This window comes from Candoia aspera, chromosome 17, assembly GCF_035149785.1.
Source record: "Candoia aspera isolate rCanAsp1 chromosome 17, rCanAsp1.hap2, whole genome shotgun sequence".
NCBI classification, from domain to species: Eukaryota; Metazoa; Chordata; class Lepidosauria; order Squamata; family Boidae; genus Candoia; species Candoia aspera.
This window is the reverse complement of record NC_086169.1, coordinates 5,238,620-5,255,943: the sequence shown is the minus strand read 5'-3', so window position 1 is coordinate 5,255,943 and position 17,324 is coordinate 5,238,620. Positions and strand designations below refer to the sequence as shown.

The 17,324-nt window shown below is 55.2% G+C and overlaps 1 protein-coding gene across 1 annotated transcript; it reads right to left on the bottom strand.

Moving 5' to 3' along the window:
* Nucleotides 1-392: 392 nt before the first annotated feature.
* On the bottom strand, nucleotides 393-10,340 carry RCOR2 (REST corepressor 2). The gene is made up of 12 exons (XM_063316654.1): nucleotides 9,777-10,340; nucleotides 7,552-7,608; nucleotides 6,851-6,931; nucleotides 5,599-5,651; nucleotides 5,228-5,389; nucleotides 4,184-4,308; nucleotides 3,781-3,850; nucleotides 3,075-3,290; nucleotides 2,106-2,183; nucleotides 1,666-1,723; nucleotides 1,144-1,364; nucleotides 393-1,053 (listed from the first exon to the last, which is right to left on the bottom strand). The coding sequence occupies exons 1-12, from the start codon at nucleotides 9,889-9,891 to the stop codon at nucleotides 685-687; spliced, it is 1,605 nt and encodes a 534-aa protein (XP_063172724.1). The 5' UTR covers nucleotides 9,892-10,340; the 3' UTR covers nucleotides 393-684.
* Nucleotides 10,341-17,324: the final 6,984 nt, after the last annotated feature.

Below are 17,324 nucleotides of genomic sequence, written 5' to 3'. Positions count from 1 at the left end.
AAAAGAATCCATCTCCAAGCTCCTAGCAAAGGGAAGAGGGGAGGCGAATCCTCGGAAAGAGGGAGATGGAAATGGCCCCGTTCTTCCCCTCCAGACGGACGACCCGCGGCTGGCCTCGGATGCCCACACGCTTCAAGGAAGACGAGTAAGTGCAGAGCAAATCTGGCTCACCTTTGTCTGCCCTCTTCCTCCTCCTCCTCCTCCTCCGCTCCGTAGAACTTCCAAGTCTCCAAGTCCTTGTTTGTCGGAATGGGGATTCCTCATTCAGGAGCAGTTGGCCTCTCCCCCCCAGACTGGGCAGAGACGCCTCCCTGCCTTTCCCTCCCCCCCAATGCGCCACCCCCTTCCTTTCACCCAGGGAGTGGAACCACTGATCCTGAAGAAGCGCAGTTGGTCCAGTCCTATCCCCAGCTACATCATCTACCTTTTCCCAACCCACAAAGCCCCCCCCCCCGTCCAACATCACCCCATCGTACACGAGGGCTGGGATTCGATGCCAGCTTTCTGAACGCTACCTGGATGGCAGAGACAGGCAGAAGCCCCCTTCTCTCCTGCCCACCCCATCTCCTCCCATCCCCGCTGCCTCAGACCCACACCACTGGGCTGTCCGTCGGCAGAGAGGAGGTCATACTGTTCCCAGCCACACGGGGGCCGCGGCGAGGCTCGCGCAGAGGGGGCCCCCCTTCAGAGGGAGCCTGAGGAGGGCAGCGGAGGCGGCTCTCCCATCCCGCCCAGGAGCGACGGCGGGTGCTGCTGGCCTCCCCGCGGTGGTGCCTGTCGGGAGCCTGCGGGCCGGATGAGCGGGGGCGGCAGCTGGTTGAGAGAGAGTCTGGGCTGAAGGAAGCGCCCTTGCTGCAGGGGCGGGGGCTGGCGGTGCAGCAGGGGCGCCGTGGGGAGGGTGGGCCTCAGCAAGGGGGGAGGCTGGGAGAGCGCAGCGGGCGGGGGGCGGGGGGAAGCGGGGAGGGGAGGGAGTGCAGGAGGGTGAGGCGGGTGCTGTGGCAGTGGGGGCGGGTGCTGCTGCTGTGCAGAGCGCGATACAGCCGTGATCTGAACCTGCGAGGAGCAGAAGAACCAATGTCAGTCAACGCCACCCACCCCGACCTGCCCTGCAGCCCCTGGGGGGAGGGCAGCCCTCCCGCTCACCTCGTCTTCTTCCTCGCTGCTGCTCTTGTGCTCCTGGGGGGGCGGACTGCCTTGCGGGGGGGCTGGACCTGCGCCCTCCTGCTCCGCTTCCCACTCCTGCAGCACCTCCTCCAGGTTGAACCGGCGGCGGTAGCTGACGAAGAAGGTCTTCACTTGGGCCACCGTCTTGTTGCTGATCACCTCGGCAATGGCTTGGAAGTCTTTGCCGTATTTCCGGATGGCTGGCGGGGGGGGCAGAGGGGGGAGAAAAGCGAGGTCTGAGCGGGGCGCCACGCAGCAGGCTCACCTGCCGGCAGAGCGTGGGTTCCCCAGCGCTTCCCATTTCTAGCAGCCCTGCTCTCGCCTCTTGTGTTGAAGAGGGTGCTGTCCTCTGACAAAACGCAGGACAAATGCTGCCTGGTGCCCCCAGGGGGAAACAGCTGCTTATTTATCCTACTGAATGGGAGACACCCCCCCCCTTCCACATGGCGGCCTGGAGGCACCTGCTCTTCCTGTCCTCCTGGTGTGTATTGGAAGACTTACCCTGCACTGCCAGCAGCTGCTCGTCTGTTGTCCAGCGGGAGTTGAACTTGATGTTACTCTGCAAGAAAACAGGAGTTTTGAATCTCGGGTGCACCCCTTTTTGGCCCTCCCCCCTCCCCCAACAGCAGCTTGGAACCTCAAATTGGGAGGAGGCCTCTGCGCATCCTCAGACTGGCCTCGAAAACCTTCAGGGTGTCCCTGCCGGTGTCTCCAAAGAGTAGCCACGCGTTCAGTTAAAGAAACAGTACTGAACGAGCGGAACGTTCTTTAGAGCCTAAATAAACTCAGCTAATATTTCGCCTCTTCCCCCACTCCTATTTCGGGGAGCACAGCAGTGGACCTCCCTCCTGCCCTGAGCACTGTCCTTTCCCTGGATTTGCACAGTCCTATTCTCCCCTTCCGTGGGGGGGCCCTGCCCTTGCATGTCGGTGAGCACTTACCTCGGGGGGGCGCAGTTTGTATATCCCTTCGCCTAGCGCCTGCTTCATACTGCTGTTGATCTGTTTGATGCTTTGTACCTAATGTGGAAGGAATGGGGAGCCTTAATGGGGGGGGCCTTCCAGGCTTGGGGGAAGGTAAAAAGGCTCAGCAGTACCTCACTAGTTTAAGGGTGGAAGGGAAGAAAAAAGAGGAGGAGTTGGTCCCTTTTATCCCACTTTTGGGGGAGATGGGCGGCAGCAAAATTTGAATGATGAATAAATAAATAAATGCTACCCTGGAAATCAAACTATAGCCCTGAAATGAAGCTCTCGAGGGCCAAACCACAATGGCTCAGTTTTCTTTGCAATAAGTGCCAGCAACCTTTTAAATTAAGAGGATTAAAGCCCCCTTCCCCAAACCAATGGAAGGAAAGAGTCAACATTTGAACAGCTTCCTCCAGCAATGCTGATGTTGCGCCACTATGTCTTTAGCCATCCTCAGCTGCCTAAAACACATTTCAAATACAGGTAGTCCTCACTTAACGACCACAATGGAGACAGGTATTTTAGTTGCTAGGCAAAATGGTCATTAAGTGAATCCGGCCTGATTTTACAACTTTTTTTTGCGGCAGTCATTAAGCAAATCACCATGGGCATTAATCAAACCATGTGGTTGTTAAGGAAATCATGCGGTTCCCCGTTGATTTTGCTTGCCAGAAGCCAGCCAGGAAGGTTGAAAATGGCAATCACATGACCACAGGAACTGCGATGGTCATAAATACGAACTGGTTGCCAAGCACCCAAATCGTGATCACGTGGCCGTGTGGACGCTGTGACAGTCATAAATTTGAGGACTGGTTACCAGTTGTTTTTTTTCTAGCACCGCCGTAAGTCTGAGCCATCACTAAATGAATGGTCGTTAAGCGAGGACTACCCATAAGGACTGCATTCAAATGCAAAAAAGTTCTGCACTGGATTTGATCGGGGTACCTGGCGTTTGAGTGAAACCAGCTGAGAGTCCAGATGGCGCAGCGTGAGCACGGCCATGTCAGGGCTGGCAGACAGGCCTGTGATATCTTCCTGACTCAGGTACATGCCCTTAGGAGGGCGCCGGCGAGCGCGGAGAGGATGGTGCCGGTATTGTGGAAGCTGGACCTCCTTCTTCATTGGCCCAGGTTTGCTGCTGGGAGGCTTCTGATAACTAGGCTGGGGGTGAGAGAGTGAGTAGGGGTGAACTGGGGGTGCCCTGGGAATCCCCTTCAAATCCTTCCTGCTTCGAGGTCGTTTTGTCCTGCTGTGGGGAATCCACTTCCGCGCACTTCTGAACTGCGCATAAAAGACTGGTGACCTCGTTACCGTGGCGCAGAAGGATTACGCAAGCTGAGCAGTATAAGGGTGGTCTCCCCAACAGGGTACCTGTAAGGGATGTATGAGTCTATCCAGACAACTTCCCGTGCATAAAAGGTCTCTTCCTACCCAAAAGGACTAGGAATGTGGCGACTTTTAAAAGCAAAGGCTGGCAATAAGAGAAGGAACCTGAAAACAAATCTCTCGTGTGCAGAGAAGTAGGACTAGCCCTGAGATCTTCAAGGCTTTGAGATGATTTCCAGGCTGGCTGGATATTGCTGTCCGAGATCCTGAAGCTACATAGCATGCTGCACCCGGCGTACATGATTTAGCGTTGCCAGTCCCTTACCTCCTTCTTCGGATCCATGGCGTCAAATTCGCCTTCACTGGCCTGCCGGGCCTCTTCCAGCTCATCGTTACTGTAGGGAAAATACGTCCCCTTGAGTGATAGTCTTCCCCAGCCACTCCAGATCTGCCTATCCTACGGAGGTCTTCAGATTTCTCCAGCTAGAGATATTGGTGCTTGGGATTTATCCTAGCTTCTTCCCAGTTCCCAGAAACGCCCTGATCAGAGCAACGGTCCGTAAAAACACGTGTGGTTCGACTCGGCATCTGCCCCCCACCACCACGTACTTAAAAAGCACCGAGAAGCTGCATCTGGCCCCAAGCAGGTTCAGGGGGCATCTTGGGGGTGCCCCATCATCCTGAAATGTGCATCCTGTGCCACGTGGCAGACCCCCTCGCTGGCTTACCTGTCATCCTTTTCCTTCTTGCTGAGCAACTTGCGGGCTTGCCGGTCCATCACGCTTGTCCGGCTCCGAGTTTTCTTCCAGGAATAGTAGTATTTCACCAGGCTGGGGATTAACTTGTCAGGAAGCTTCGTGAGTGGACGGAGAGAGATGAACATTGGTGTGTCAGTGGCACAAAGTGAATATCAAGACAGCCTTATAATGAGGTGGCCAAGGGGGTCAATCGTTATACAAAAGCTTGGGAGCTGGATTTCTTGCCCTTGTTGCCCCATGGCAACAGGTTCACACAACACACTTAAAACTGGCCCAGCAGCTGTATTCACACTTTACACTGAGGTCAAACTTAGTTAGCTTGAGGGGGAGCTTGATACGATCTGCAAAGCCAGCTTGATTAAATTACAGTTTGTAAAGGCATGGATTTTTTTTTGCAAACAGCTGGAAAACTTTACCCCTCATGCTCAGAAATGGAGGCCAAGAAGGTATACCCCAAGGGCTGCCCCCACAAGACCCTCCTTTATGTCCCAGCATTGTGATACCGCTGTTGGATGGGACTTACATAGTGACATCACTGCACATGCTCAAATACGGCAAAGGCACATCTTGTTCCTTGCTTGCTGGCAAAGAACAGGCCAGCCGGTTAGTTTTCTGCCAGCAATTGCAATTGCTGACCAAGAGCAGCCTGGCTACAGCCTGCTGCTGCTGACCTGCTTTTCACTGGTAAGTTATAATTAAAGTATCTCATTCATTCATTCATTTTTGCCACTGTCTTCATAGCATGGTTTGGACCCCAGCCACCCTACCACTGCCGGGCCAGGCAGAATGGGGCATTTGATTATATATTTTATTTTATGATATATTTATAATATATAATGTTTATAATGTTATATAAAATAATAACATATACTATTTATAATATATAATAGAATTATAACTATATAATGCTTATAATTTATATTATATAGTTATTGTTTTATATTGTAAAACGCCCAGAGTCCCTCCGGTCGGAGGAGATGGGCGGTGACAAATTTGAGAGATAGATAGATTTACCATCTGCTGGATTCGAGCAAAACTTTTTCCATGGAAGCTGAAAGCTTGTTCAAACAGGACTTTGTCCTCCACTGTCCACTCGTCAGGGAAAGGTGTGAAATTGGCTAAGTCGGCCAGCGACTTCTCTACGTCGTGCTTGTGCCACAGAAGCATCCCCAAAGCCTGTTGGGGGAGAAGAGAAATAGGCCAAGGTTGTAGCAAGTAGCCAGCTGTGGACATAGACACCTGGTTCTTCAAAGCCTGAAGAGATGGGGATCCCTTTAAAAGTAAGTTTCTAGTGCCAGTTGGAAAGATGAACCTGAGTGATGCGATTGAGATGGCCCTGATCAGGGAAGGTCTGGGTGGGCTTTTAATTCTATTCCTTTGTTTACCTGTTCAATGTTGTAACCATGCTTTTCCTTGGCCATGGCAATGTATTTGTCCACTAGAGGGAGAAAGAAAGAAATGTCAGGCCCTGGAAAGGGGGTGGAGGAATACCAGAATAAATAATACTGCTGCCAATATTTTTCCCTTGGTAGGTGGCTGCCGGCTACTTAGTGGGCCAGCCGAGGGTGCACCGCCTCCAATTCTGTGATGCCTACAAAACCAGCAAGATGGAAAATCGAGGTACATCTTTTGCAGAAAAGGTACCTTCTTCAGGAGGGCCTAAACAGGCACGGTCTTGCCAATGCAGCCCATAGCTGGTTGTGCCAGGCTAAGGCTGGGTGTTCACCCAACACTCGAAAGCAATTGCTGTCTTTCTACAGTCTGCTGTGCTCAGACAAATATATCCTGCCACGGCTTAACAGGATGCCACAGGAAGACCAGGGCTTCCTTCCCAAGTCTCTGCTCCATCTCATTTTTTGCTTGGCCTAACATTCTGTGCAAACCCCAGCTTTGGTTTTGAAGCTGATTCCATAGCCAGCTCCTTGTGAAACCTCTCTTGGGGAAAAAGACGATCAAATGGGAGTGTGAACAATACAGATACCCGGTATTTGGGGGTGGGGGGCGCTCAGGGTAAGAAAGGCACCTATTTGATCCCCCTCCCATTTCCACCTGAAAGCCTCACAAAAATAACGCAAAACAGTTCAGCTGCAGCCCATCTCCTCCCCCGCCCTGCTGACTGCCCAAGGCCATGCTTTAGGGGGCACTCATCAAAAGCCCCTGCACCCGCTGGGAGTCGTGAACCCCAACTTTGACCCTCCCCGCTTCAGCAAAGACTGCCCAGAGGCAGGACTGTCCTTCCTGCTGCCGCTGTACCAGCCAGATTAAAAACCTGGGAGCACATGAGCCATACAGTAATTGCTTCTAGAAATCCTGGGGAGGGGAGGGGAGAGGAGAGGGGGAGGGAGAGCTGCCAGTCAAGGGCTCTGTTACCACTGAGGATGGAATGTGTGCCCCCCCCCCCCCAGGTTTCCTTTAGCAAACCTAGGGCAAGGTCCCTTCTGGAGGTGGTTTGGGCTCCAAGTGGGGAGAAAGAGGGTGGAGGGAGAAAAAGCTGTCAGCGCATTTGAAGATCAAGATGGCTTGAAGGAAGAAGGCGCTCCAGGGGTGCCCAGGAAGCAAAAAGCCATTGATCTGAGGCTGCCTTCCTGCTCTTTCCACACACAAGGGGCAAGCGGGGTGGGGTGGGGAGCGACTCACATTTGGCGTCCGAAACACAGTGGTTTGGGGACCAAACAAGCATCCCTTTCAATTCCTTATTGCTGAACCGAGCAGGGCTTTCTGGATAAACAAAGAGAAGGGCCATCAGTGCACATGGCTCCGCGGCGTTAAAACAGGCCAAGACCCCCTCCCCCAAAGGAGGGGGAGAGAGGAGGGCAGCGGGACTGAAGCAAGGCAGCAGAGGCGCGGAAGGAACACCCCCCACCCCACCCCTCACCCTTCCACCCACCCCGCCTGTGCGCCTTGCACCGTCACTGACCAGCCCCCACCTCTGCTGCCTGGACCTCCAGTCTTCTTTTTTCTTAGACAACAGGCACTCCCCCCCACTTCACCAGCATGCAACAAGGGTCTTGACCTCCACAACAGCCCCCTAACTAAGAGCAAAGGAGGCTTAAATCAGTTAGCATCTCTGGGTGGGTGGGACTGCAAGGATGGTGGGAAACGGGCGCCTTTGATCGTATTGGGAGCAGAGCTGCCAGGGAGAAGAGGGAAGAGAGTGGGGAAGCTGCCAGGGCCAAGGGGGAGGCTGGAGAGGCCATACCCCACTATCCCCACCCCCCAGGCTTCTTCCTGAGGGAGAAAACAACAGCTAAGCCTAGAAATGCAGCCTTCCCCGGGGTCCTCGGCCCCTCACCCGCAGTCTGGCAGATTCCCCCTCTCCCTGCCCCAGTTTCTTTTACCTGGTTTGCACTCTGGGATCACTGCCTGGTAATCTGCTCCCACACGGATCATGCTATCTGCAAAGGAACAAGAAAGACCAAGGGCTTGGACCTGCTTCTCAAGTTAACAGAGGCCAAGGTGGCGGGGGGGGGGAGGAGGAGGAGGAGGAGGAAGGCGACAGCTGGCTTCCAAAGGGAGCTGAGCTGCATGCGTTGGAGCAACAGAAACCCAGAAAGACAGAGTTTGCTGGTGAAGATGCACGCCTGGCCTTGGGTGCCCAGGAGATGTCCAAGGGATGCAGGCATCCAGCAGATGGGTTACACCCCGAGCTTGGGTTCGCAATTCACAACCATTTCCATGTGCCCAAAGAAAACATTCTGGCTTAAAGGGGTGGCTTGGTTCCCCAGTGTGTTCAAACAATGGCTGCCCCCTCCCCCAGCATGCTAAACCACCACATCACCCAAGGCCACTTTCATCCAAAGGGCCCACCGCAGGGTCAGGAAGCCATTCCCCTCCCCTGCGAAGAAGAGGGAATGAAGAGGACATTTCATCGCCTTCCGTTTTATTTTTTGCTTCCTTAGCCAGGTGGCTGATGTATCGGGGTGATGGCAGGGCTGGGTGGCACTTTTTTGCCCAAGGGAGCCCTGGCTAATGTCTGGCCACAGCTCTGATCCTCTCTGAAGTGAGGCCCAAGAGTTGGAAAGGAGCCACCAAAGCCCTGGAGCCCTACGCCCGGCTCGGTGCCGAGGCAGCGCTATCTCCAGCTGAGCCACCTCCTTCCTGGTCATTGCTTGCTCTGTGTTGGCATTCCAGACACATAGCCTCTGAAGCACAGACCTTTGGGTACTTGAGGATCGAGGCCCCTTGGGATGCCCTCCCCCAAGAAAACAACAAGGAGCAGAATAGCTCAGAAACCTGCCAAAGGCACCATCTGCAGTTAAAGTTTAGAGTCACCCTTTCCATCCCTGCCCCCACCCCACCCACCAACTCCTGTTCCTTTGCCTTTTCTTTGTTTTTTTTTCCCTCCCTCCCCTTCCTTCCTTCCTTCCTTCCTTCCTTCCTTCCTTCCTTCCTTCCTTCCTTCCTTCCTTCCTCCCTCTTTTGATATTATTAAACAGCTGCTAAGCAGCAGGCAAGATCTGGAAACATTTAGCCAATGACATGCCAAGGAGCTCCTGTGCTTTCCCTTTCTGGCACAAGGTCTCAGAAACACATGCCGGGTGGCGGGCCGGGTTGTCTGCTTACAAAGGTTTTATGCTATTCAGAATGCAGTAACACCCACCGTCAGCCTCTTTTTTCATGGGGTGGGGGGTTGGAACAGGGCCATTTCAACTTTCAAACAGGTATAGCTCGCTTGTGACGTCTAGGGGGCATCATGCAACCTGCCCCCCCCCCAAATTCCTCCTGCATTTGATGGGAAAAATCAGTGTAACTTTGGGCAGGGGGTGGCTGGTGGGATATTTAAGGGGTGTGTGTGTGACTTGGCAGAGACAGATGGCATTGAAACAGCTTGAGCTATGCTTCCCTGCCCCTCCATCACGGAAGTAATATTGTGGGGAGGTGTTAGCATGGCCTGTCCAGCAGTCCAAAAGGGCTGAGGAACATTGTCTGTGGCTGGCCAGCCAGGGCAGTGATGCTAGTCTGGTTTAAACCTCCAGACCAAAGCTATGGCAGGGATGCTTGGGATGTCTCTCCCTGGCCAGTGGGCTTCCTGCCCCCCTACCCCAGCAGTAGCCTTGCAAGCACCCCCCACCCCCGGATGCTTGGCTGCGGTGAGGAACAGGCCCCACTGAGGCTCCTTCCCCAACTCCATCCCCTAGAGATGCCAAACAAAGCCGAGGGGAGGGGGGTGCGGTGGTGCAGGAAGACCCCGCCATGCCTAAAGGGGGCAAGAGTGGAGACGGGAAGGCACAAATTGGGCACTCCCGAAGCGAACTTCCCGACCTCAGGCTGGCGGGGAAGGGGAGGTCGCGAGGGACCCGAAGCATCCTCGCTTTCTCCCGCCCGGCCCGCCCCTGGCCCGGGAGGGGGCTGCAAACGGGCGCGGCGGCGGCGGCGGCGGCGGGGTGGGAAATCGCCCTAAAGGGCACCCTCGGGGGCCGTGCGTTGTCTCCGCAGCAACCCCAGCCCCGGGACGCTGGAAGGGGGCCCCGATCCTGTTCCTGGTCCTGCCCGCCTTCCCTCCCTGCCCCCGGCACCCCCAAACGCCCCGTGCGCCGCGCGTCTCGGCCCGCCCTGGCCTCACCGTGCGAATGCTCGTCCTCGCTGCTCTCGTCCTCGGAGTTGGGGTGGGTGCCGTTGGGGGCCGACTTGGCCCGGCTCCTGGACAGGATCCCCGATTTCTCCATGACGGAAGGCATCTCGCTCCGGCTGGAAGGAGGCTCTGCGGGGAGAGCGAGCCGGCTCCCCCCGGCTCCTGCCCCGGCTTCCCAATTCAAAGCCGCCGGAGCCGGGGAGCCATCCCTTGCGGGGGAAGGGAAAGTTGGGCGGGCCAGGAGGGCGCCCGGACCCAGAAGCCCCGGCCCGGCTTGCGGCGCGCTCGGCGGCTCCTCGCCGCGCGCGCTCCTCCCCCCCCCACACCCCCCCCGCCGTCGCCTTGCAAAGTTACGGTAAAGTTCCCCGGCACGAGCGCAGGCGGAGCGCGAGGGGGGAAAGCCTGGGGGGCGGAGGGGCGCTTAGCCCCCAGGGAGAGATCCGGGGAGGAATGGGATCCCACTGGTTGGGGGGGTCCCCAAGTAAGACCCCGGATGCTCCCCCTGAAAATACTGGAAAAAGGTTTTTTGGGGGGTGGGGGGGAGAGAGAAGAAACCTTAAAGGAAATCCTTAAAAACCGGGCTGTCCAGGAACGGAGATGCTTCTTCCTCTCCCCCCCTCGGGAAGTGGCCCCGGGACCCCAGGGCAGTCCTTGGCCTCCTAGAAGTCTGCTTAAGCGCCCCTCCAAAGCCCTGGATCGGCCTCTCTTTTTCTCCCCTCCCCCCGCTTCAGAGATGCAGTAACTTGGGCAAGAACCGGGAAGGGGGGTCCACCCCGAGTTGCCGTTGGGGAAAGCAGAGCCGCCCCCCCCCCCGCCCCGGCTTCGAGGCGGGCGGGGCACTCGGAGCGAAAAAAGTTGCTGGGAGAGGGCGACTCGCAAGCGCTGCCTCCTCGCCCGGCCGCCGCCGCCGCCGCTTTTTCCCTCCCTCTCACACAATGAGTCGCTGCCTCGCTTTTTTCCCCCTTCCCTCCCCCCGCCCCCCCCCGCTTTTGCTCTGGCTGCTGGCGAGGAGAAAGTAGTTCCAGCCCCCTGCCTTCGCACCTCCTCCCCTCAGACCCTTCCGCCGGCTCCTGCCTGCACATCTGGCCAGAGGCACGCGGAGGCAAGAGGCACGCGCCGGGGACGGCGGGGGGGGGGGAGAGCGCGCGCGCGCGCGAAAGAGAGAGAGAGAGAGGCGCCAGATGTGTGCGGCCCGGGAGGAGCGCGCGCGCGTGCGTGCCTGCGCGCCAGAGGGAAAGGTCCGGCCGGGGCAGCCGGGTCCTCGCAGCCCACCCACCCCCCGCTTCAGCATCGGGCCCGGGGCCACTTCCCAAACGCGGGAAGAGGAAGACGCACTCCGTTCCTGGGCAGCCACTTTGCAGCCGCGACCGGAGGGGCCGAAAGAGCCTCGGATCCCGTTCCCGGCCAGAGGCACGTGGGACTCGCGCTCCGGTCCTCTGCGTGTGCGGGGGGGGGCGGGGGGGACGACGACAAATGGACAAAAGCCCGCCGGCCGCTTCCCTTCCCCACTGCGGGACCCCTTGCGCTGTCTCCTCTGGCTGTGGACGAGTGGGGAGGGATCCTCCCCTCCCCTCCCTCCCCCCCCCCGCGGAAAGAATCAAGCCTCCCTCCCCGCACACGCAGATCGGATGCCCCTTCCACGCACCCCCGCCTGCGCGGCGATCGCCCCCGAACCCATTTTCAGAAATACCCCTCCAATCCGGCAGGAGGGGCGAGATCTGGGTGTGGGGGAGGCACGTGGAAGGTTTCCTGAGCAACGCCGGTCGATGCCCTTGCGCGGCGCCCTGCCCGGTTCCGTGGACTTCGGCTGGTGGGACATGCCGGGACCGCCACCCCCTCCCCACCCACCCCCGCACGCCCTTGGTATCAAAAACATCTGCTTCGGGCAATGCACGGCTGGACCAGTTTCTCCCTTCCGTGCTGTCCGGTCCCTCAGAGGCTGAGAAAGATTAAAAGCTACCCTCGGGCGAAGTTTGCAGAAAGTGAGGGATGGAGAGGATTTTGTCTGCAGGATGAAAAAGGCAAAAAAGGGCCCTCCAGACTGCTGGGTTCTATCCGTAATGTTACACGGATTTCATGGGAGAGAATTTCACTGAGGAGGCCCTTGAGTGTGCCTATCGGGGATGAGGAAGAGGTTTAGGATCCGTTCAAACATTTGCAGGGTTCGCACAATATTTTTAACCAAGTTAGGTACAGAGGGAGCAGATGTATTCCCACATCATCCTAGGTTTGGATGGTTTTAACTTGGATCTGTGTTTTGAGCATATCTTAGCATGTTATGCAAACCCATCCCAGTTAGGTTTACTTGTGAATTGATGGTTGTGTGAACCTAGAAAATGGAGCAGTTCCCTAGCTGCATTGTCTTGTGTGTCCTTAGCTAGTCTCGACCTATACCCGTCTCAAAAAACTGCTTATGTATCCTTCTTTGTATTGAATTGAGATGTTCTTAGACAGCAGTCTCTTTCCTTTGATTCCCCATGAAGTAAACAGGTAATCTTTGGCGAGAATATCTAGGACAGTGACTCATATAATGGTTTATGGCAGTGCTTCTCAACTTTGGCAACTTTAAGATGTGTGGACTTCAACTCCCAGAATTCCCCAGCCAGCCTTGTTGGTTGTCAAGTTGAGAAACACTAGCCTATGCAATAGTGGGTTGACATGGCCAGCCTCTGAATCAAGAAAGCTGAAACAGATACATTAACCCCCAAGATTGTGTCTTTGGAGGGCACCAGGCTGGAGAAGGCTACCCTTTGACTTTGGTGAAATGTTGCACCCCAGCTCTCCTCTGTGTCTCTTCCAGATATCAATTCCTGGAATTTTCTGGCTGGATTCCCTTGGAACACTAAAGCTATAACCTGGTTTGCTTCATCTTGGCTCAGCCCCTCTCTAAACTGGGGTCGGTAGCTTTGGATTATGTTTGCCTTTCATTCAACAAACTATGATTAAACCTTGGCCTAGCATGGAGGTGCTGAACCAGACACGCTGTTGCTGCATAGGGCCCTCACTAAGACTTCTGTGTGGCCCCCAGACCCTCCCAAATGGCCAGCAATGTTACATTTGTTAGATCTTTGGGAACTCAAGGTAGTAGATATAGTCCTCCCTTCTCCTATTTTTTCCCACAACAACCCTGTGAGGTAGGTTGGGCTGAGAGAGAGTGTCTGGCCCAAAGTCACCTAGGAAGCTTCAATGCCGGGGGGGTGGGGGGATGAACCTGGGTCTCCCCAGTCCTCCAACCACTCCACACCTACTATTTGGATATAGTCCCTGGTGTATCAGTCAAACACCATCTGCTCCATTCCTTGGCTTGACAAAAATGTGGGTCAGTGTCTTTTCCCCTCTACCCAAATCTTCCTAAACTACTACTACTATTTTTTTGTTTAATTTGTTCAATCATGTCTGATTCTCAGAGTTTTCTTGGCAAGGTTTTTTGGAAGTGGTTTGCCATTGCCTCCTTCCTAGGGCTGAGAGGGAGTGGCTGGCCCAAGGTCACCCAGCTGGCTTCATGCCTAAGGCAGAACTAGAACTCACGCCCTCCCAGTTTCTAGCCTGATGCCTTAACTACTAAACCAAACTGGCTTCTAGTATTAAATAATTCTTCTGCTGCTTATTTTAAAACCCCACTCCAGCCTTCAGTAAAGTTACTGTAATTCCCATCACTGTCCCCTTCGTTTGTTTCTGTTTTCCCTCCTCCACCCTCCCTTTTTTGTGGGGGGTTGTTTAGATTATCTCTGATACCCTTTCCCAAAATATGACCCTACCAATTTCCTGTTTTCCTTCTGGCAATCAGAAGCACCGAGGCAATACAGTTCTGCCCCCCAGCCCCTCCCCTCCCCTCAAGTTAAGGGAGAACCCCCCCACTCAACAAGAGAGAAGAGAGGAAACAATAGCTACAGAGTAGAAGCAGAGAGAGACATTTAAAGAGAGGGGGGGGGGAAATCGGTCCCTTCCCTAATGTTTTGTACAAACACTTTGATGTCAAAGGATCCAGGGTTGTGACAGTGGTGAAGTGGCTAAGCTTGGGAGCTCTGGCCAATCACCCTGTCTCCGATGAGAGTTTTGTTTGTTTCCTGGTCAATTAGTTGGAACCGCATGCAGGGGCTGGGTTTTGTGATCTGGGGCGCTTGGATTTGGACCCTGCGGGGGGCCTCCCCGTCTGCAGGTCGGCCCTGGGGCTCTGCTCTCATTCTCCCACTGAAGGAAAGGAAGGGGCAACCCTGTGCCCTGTGGGAAGAGGACAAATCCTGCCCGATTGACCCACTGTAGGATGGGGTAGTTCATCAGGCAGGAAATGTGGTGAGCGTTTCTGTTCTCTGCACAAAGGAGGGAAGCCCGCAGCAGAACGAGGGAGGGATGATGGTGGAGGGGACCTACCGTTTCGGCCTTCTCCAGGGAACAAATCTTAAGCTTCCTGGCATTTCCAGGCACGGATCAGAGGAGGACGGGCAGATGTCTCCCTCCCTCCCTCCCTCCCCAAGTCCACCTGGTGGTCTTTTAGCTTTCTCAGTATCGTGGCTCTTCCACAGGCGATCGTGGAAGGGGCATTGGCTGGCAAGAGGGAGCGGGGCTCCCTCAGAAACAGTGAATCTGGAATGCCAGACACGTCAGGCCGTTCTCCTGCCAGGAACCCGCCATATGCATGGTGAAACTGATCCCTCTTGCGACATGGCAGAAGGAGCATCTCTACTTCTCCCACCCTTCTCAAAGAGCGTCAGTCGGTCCAAGGGAGCAGCTGCCCGGAAGTAGAGCAGGCGGACCTCGGGCTTGGTCAGAAAGGGGTTGGAGGGCACACGCTGCAGAGGCGAGGCTGGACGAGGCTTGCGGTCAGAGATCGCCGGACTCTTTCCCAAAACAGCCACCACGATCCAACACTGAATGTGAGCAAACAATGAGATCGATGGGGAAGGAGCCTCAGAGCTGCCCTGAGTGAATTCAAGGTGAACGACATTGAAAGGCAAGACAATCAAATTTTATTTTTGCCCTGGCCTTGGTTACATTTTAGGGAGGGCCCCCTGCCTTCCTCGCAGGCCGCTCAAAAGCTGGTTCTTGGCATGAAAGTAAAACAAAACAACCTGTCCTGGATTTAGATCAGTGCTTCTCAACCTTGGCCCCTTTAAGACGGGTGGGCTTCAACTCCCAGAATTTCCCAGCCAGCCATGCTGGCTGAGGAATTCTGGGAGTTGAAGCCCACCCGTCTTAAAGGGGCCAAGGTTGAGAAACACTGATGTAATGGCAGCAAAAGAAGGGGCTGCCAAGAGGAGAGCCAGTCTGGTGTGGTGGTTAAGGCATCAGGCTAGAAACTGGGAGACTGAGTTCTAGTCCCGCCTTGGGCACCAAGCCAGCTGGGTGACCTTGGGCCAGCCACTCCCCCTCAGCCCCCAGAAGGAGGTAATGGCAAACCACTTCCGAAAACCTTGCCAGGAAAACTGCAGGGGCTTGTCCAGGCAGTATCCGAGAATTGGACAAGATTGAACAGATTAAAAAAAAATCCCGAATCCAGGAATTTTTTTTTTTTTTATAATTCCCACTCCTCCTTGGGATCAGGAGAATGGCCTGCTCTGCCTAGCTCAGCCCATCCCAAAGAACACAGGAAAAGAAGGTCCCCACCGCAGGCCACCGCGTCATTCCCCCAGATTCTCTTCCCACCCTCTCCAAAACGTGCAGGGCTATCTCAGTCCAGAGCAGCTTCCAGGGCAGGAACCAACCAGCTTTTCTTCAAGCAGGGCACGTTTCCCTCCAACCTTGATTCTTCCCCCCCCCCTTCCTTTTCTGCTTTTCTCCCCCCCCTTGCCCTCCCCACGGGAGCTGCAGAAAGCAATCGCATTGTCTAAACAGACACCTGCTCACTTGCTCCTCTCCTTCTGTGCGTGCACCCCCCCCACACACGCTCTCTCTCTCTCTCACACACACACACACACACACACACACCATAGCAACAGGCCCTGCAAGTGTAGCTGCTGTAGGAGAGGGAGTTCTTGGCTTCAAGAAAGAACTGGCAGGAGAGGATGTCCCTCTGAGGCGAGACTGGGGTTGCAGTACAACTCAAGGAGGGCGCCGAGACCCTCGCAAGAGCAGCTGCTATAAAGGCAGAAGCAAAGGCCGGTGTGCCTGCCTGCTAGCTGCACAAGCGCCATAACTGCTGACTTCTGGCTGGTCTCCTGCCTCCCCCCCACCCTTGGTTTTCTCGAAGTGCCACCCTGGGGGTTGAGTGGAGTCCAACAACCAGGCAACTATCCTGGGAAAAAGCAAGCTGCCAAGATTGCGAGGATACCAGCCAAGACATGTAGGTGTTTTTTTTTCCCTGCCACGGTGCAAGTGAATGACAAGTCTCGGGACAAGGCCCCGGGGCAGCCGGTTTGCCTGCAGAAGGATGGCATTCGTACGCTCAGGAGAGTGCACGTGGGTTACTGTCGGTGCAGGAACGCAGAACCTTTTTAAAGCTGCTGAAACACACGGCTGCAAAGTCATGTCATCGGCTCTGTTTCCGTTTGCATTTCGTGCCGTGTCCTGAACCCACCCAGTGCACCTCTTTCGCCATGGGGCCCCCGTCCTGGAAAAGCAGCACACCCCTGCTTTAGACAAGGTGTCAAGCGAATGCCAGTATGGCAGTCAAGGCGCAGCATGCTGCTTGCAGTGGGAAAGGCAGGAAGGAAGCAAATAGGTTAGAATAATACACCCCCTCCAGTCTCCCATTTGCGAAAAGCGGCAGGAGACTTGCTTCTGGCTCAGCCAGGCTGGCTTAGTGCCCTGCTTCAAGTTCGGCTTCCGCATTGGTTCACATGTGGGAAATGCCTCCCCCTTCTGAGAACAGCTCTTGGTGAGCCATGTCCTTTTCAAACCTCGGTGGAAGCAGGTTGAAGAAAGAACTCACACCGTAGCCTTCAGCCTAGAGCTGCGTGAGGCAGCTCCATTGCTCCATTCACATTCCATGTTATGTCCAAATGCAGACGGCACCGTCAGGATAAAGAGAATGTCCTGGTTCCCCTGCAAGGCTCAGACAAGGCCTGGGTTCCCACCATAATGTTAGCCCGTCCTTTTTGAGCCTAGACCTAGCCAGCGATGGAAACCCAGCGGGGTATCCTGGATGCAGATGGTGAATTCAGCATGGTTGCGAGGACCGGCACGAAAGGGGCTAGGCCAGTGTTTCTCAACCTTGGCACTTTAAGATGGGTGGACTCCAACTCCCAGAATTCCTAGGCAGCATTGTGGAATTCTGGGAGCCGAAGTCCACCCATCTTTAAAGTGGCCAAGGCTGAAAGCACAGGATTAAAAGAAGCTAAGACAAAATGGTGACCCCATTCCAGGCATGAGAAGGTACATAATCAGAGGCTTGAGCACGGCTGGCTGGGGAATTCTGGGAGTTGAAGTCCACACTGCTTAAAGTGGCCAAGGTTGAGAAACACTGGCCTAGGTTGCGCTAAAGAAACTGCTGGATAAACCACAGTTGGATGCATTTGTAAAACACGCTAGGCTGGACATCCAACAAACCTGAACAAGTATCTGTGCACTCTGTCCCCTGCTGGACATTAAGGTGCCACAATG

Coding starts and splice junctions, on each gene's coding strand:
- RCOR2 (XM_063316654.1), bottom strand. CDS start 9,891: ATGCCTTCCGTCATGGAGAAATCGGGGATCCTGTCCAGGAGCCGGGCC. Junction 3,851..4,183: donor AAGAAGGAAAAGGATGACAG/GTAAGCCAGCGA, acceptor TTTTCCCTACAG/TAACGATGAGCTGGAAGAGG. Junction 1,365..1,665: donor GCAGCTGCTGGCAGTGCAGG/GTAAGTCTTCCA, acceptor CCCCCCCGCCAG/CCATCCGGAAATACGGCAAA.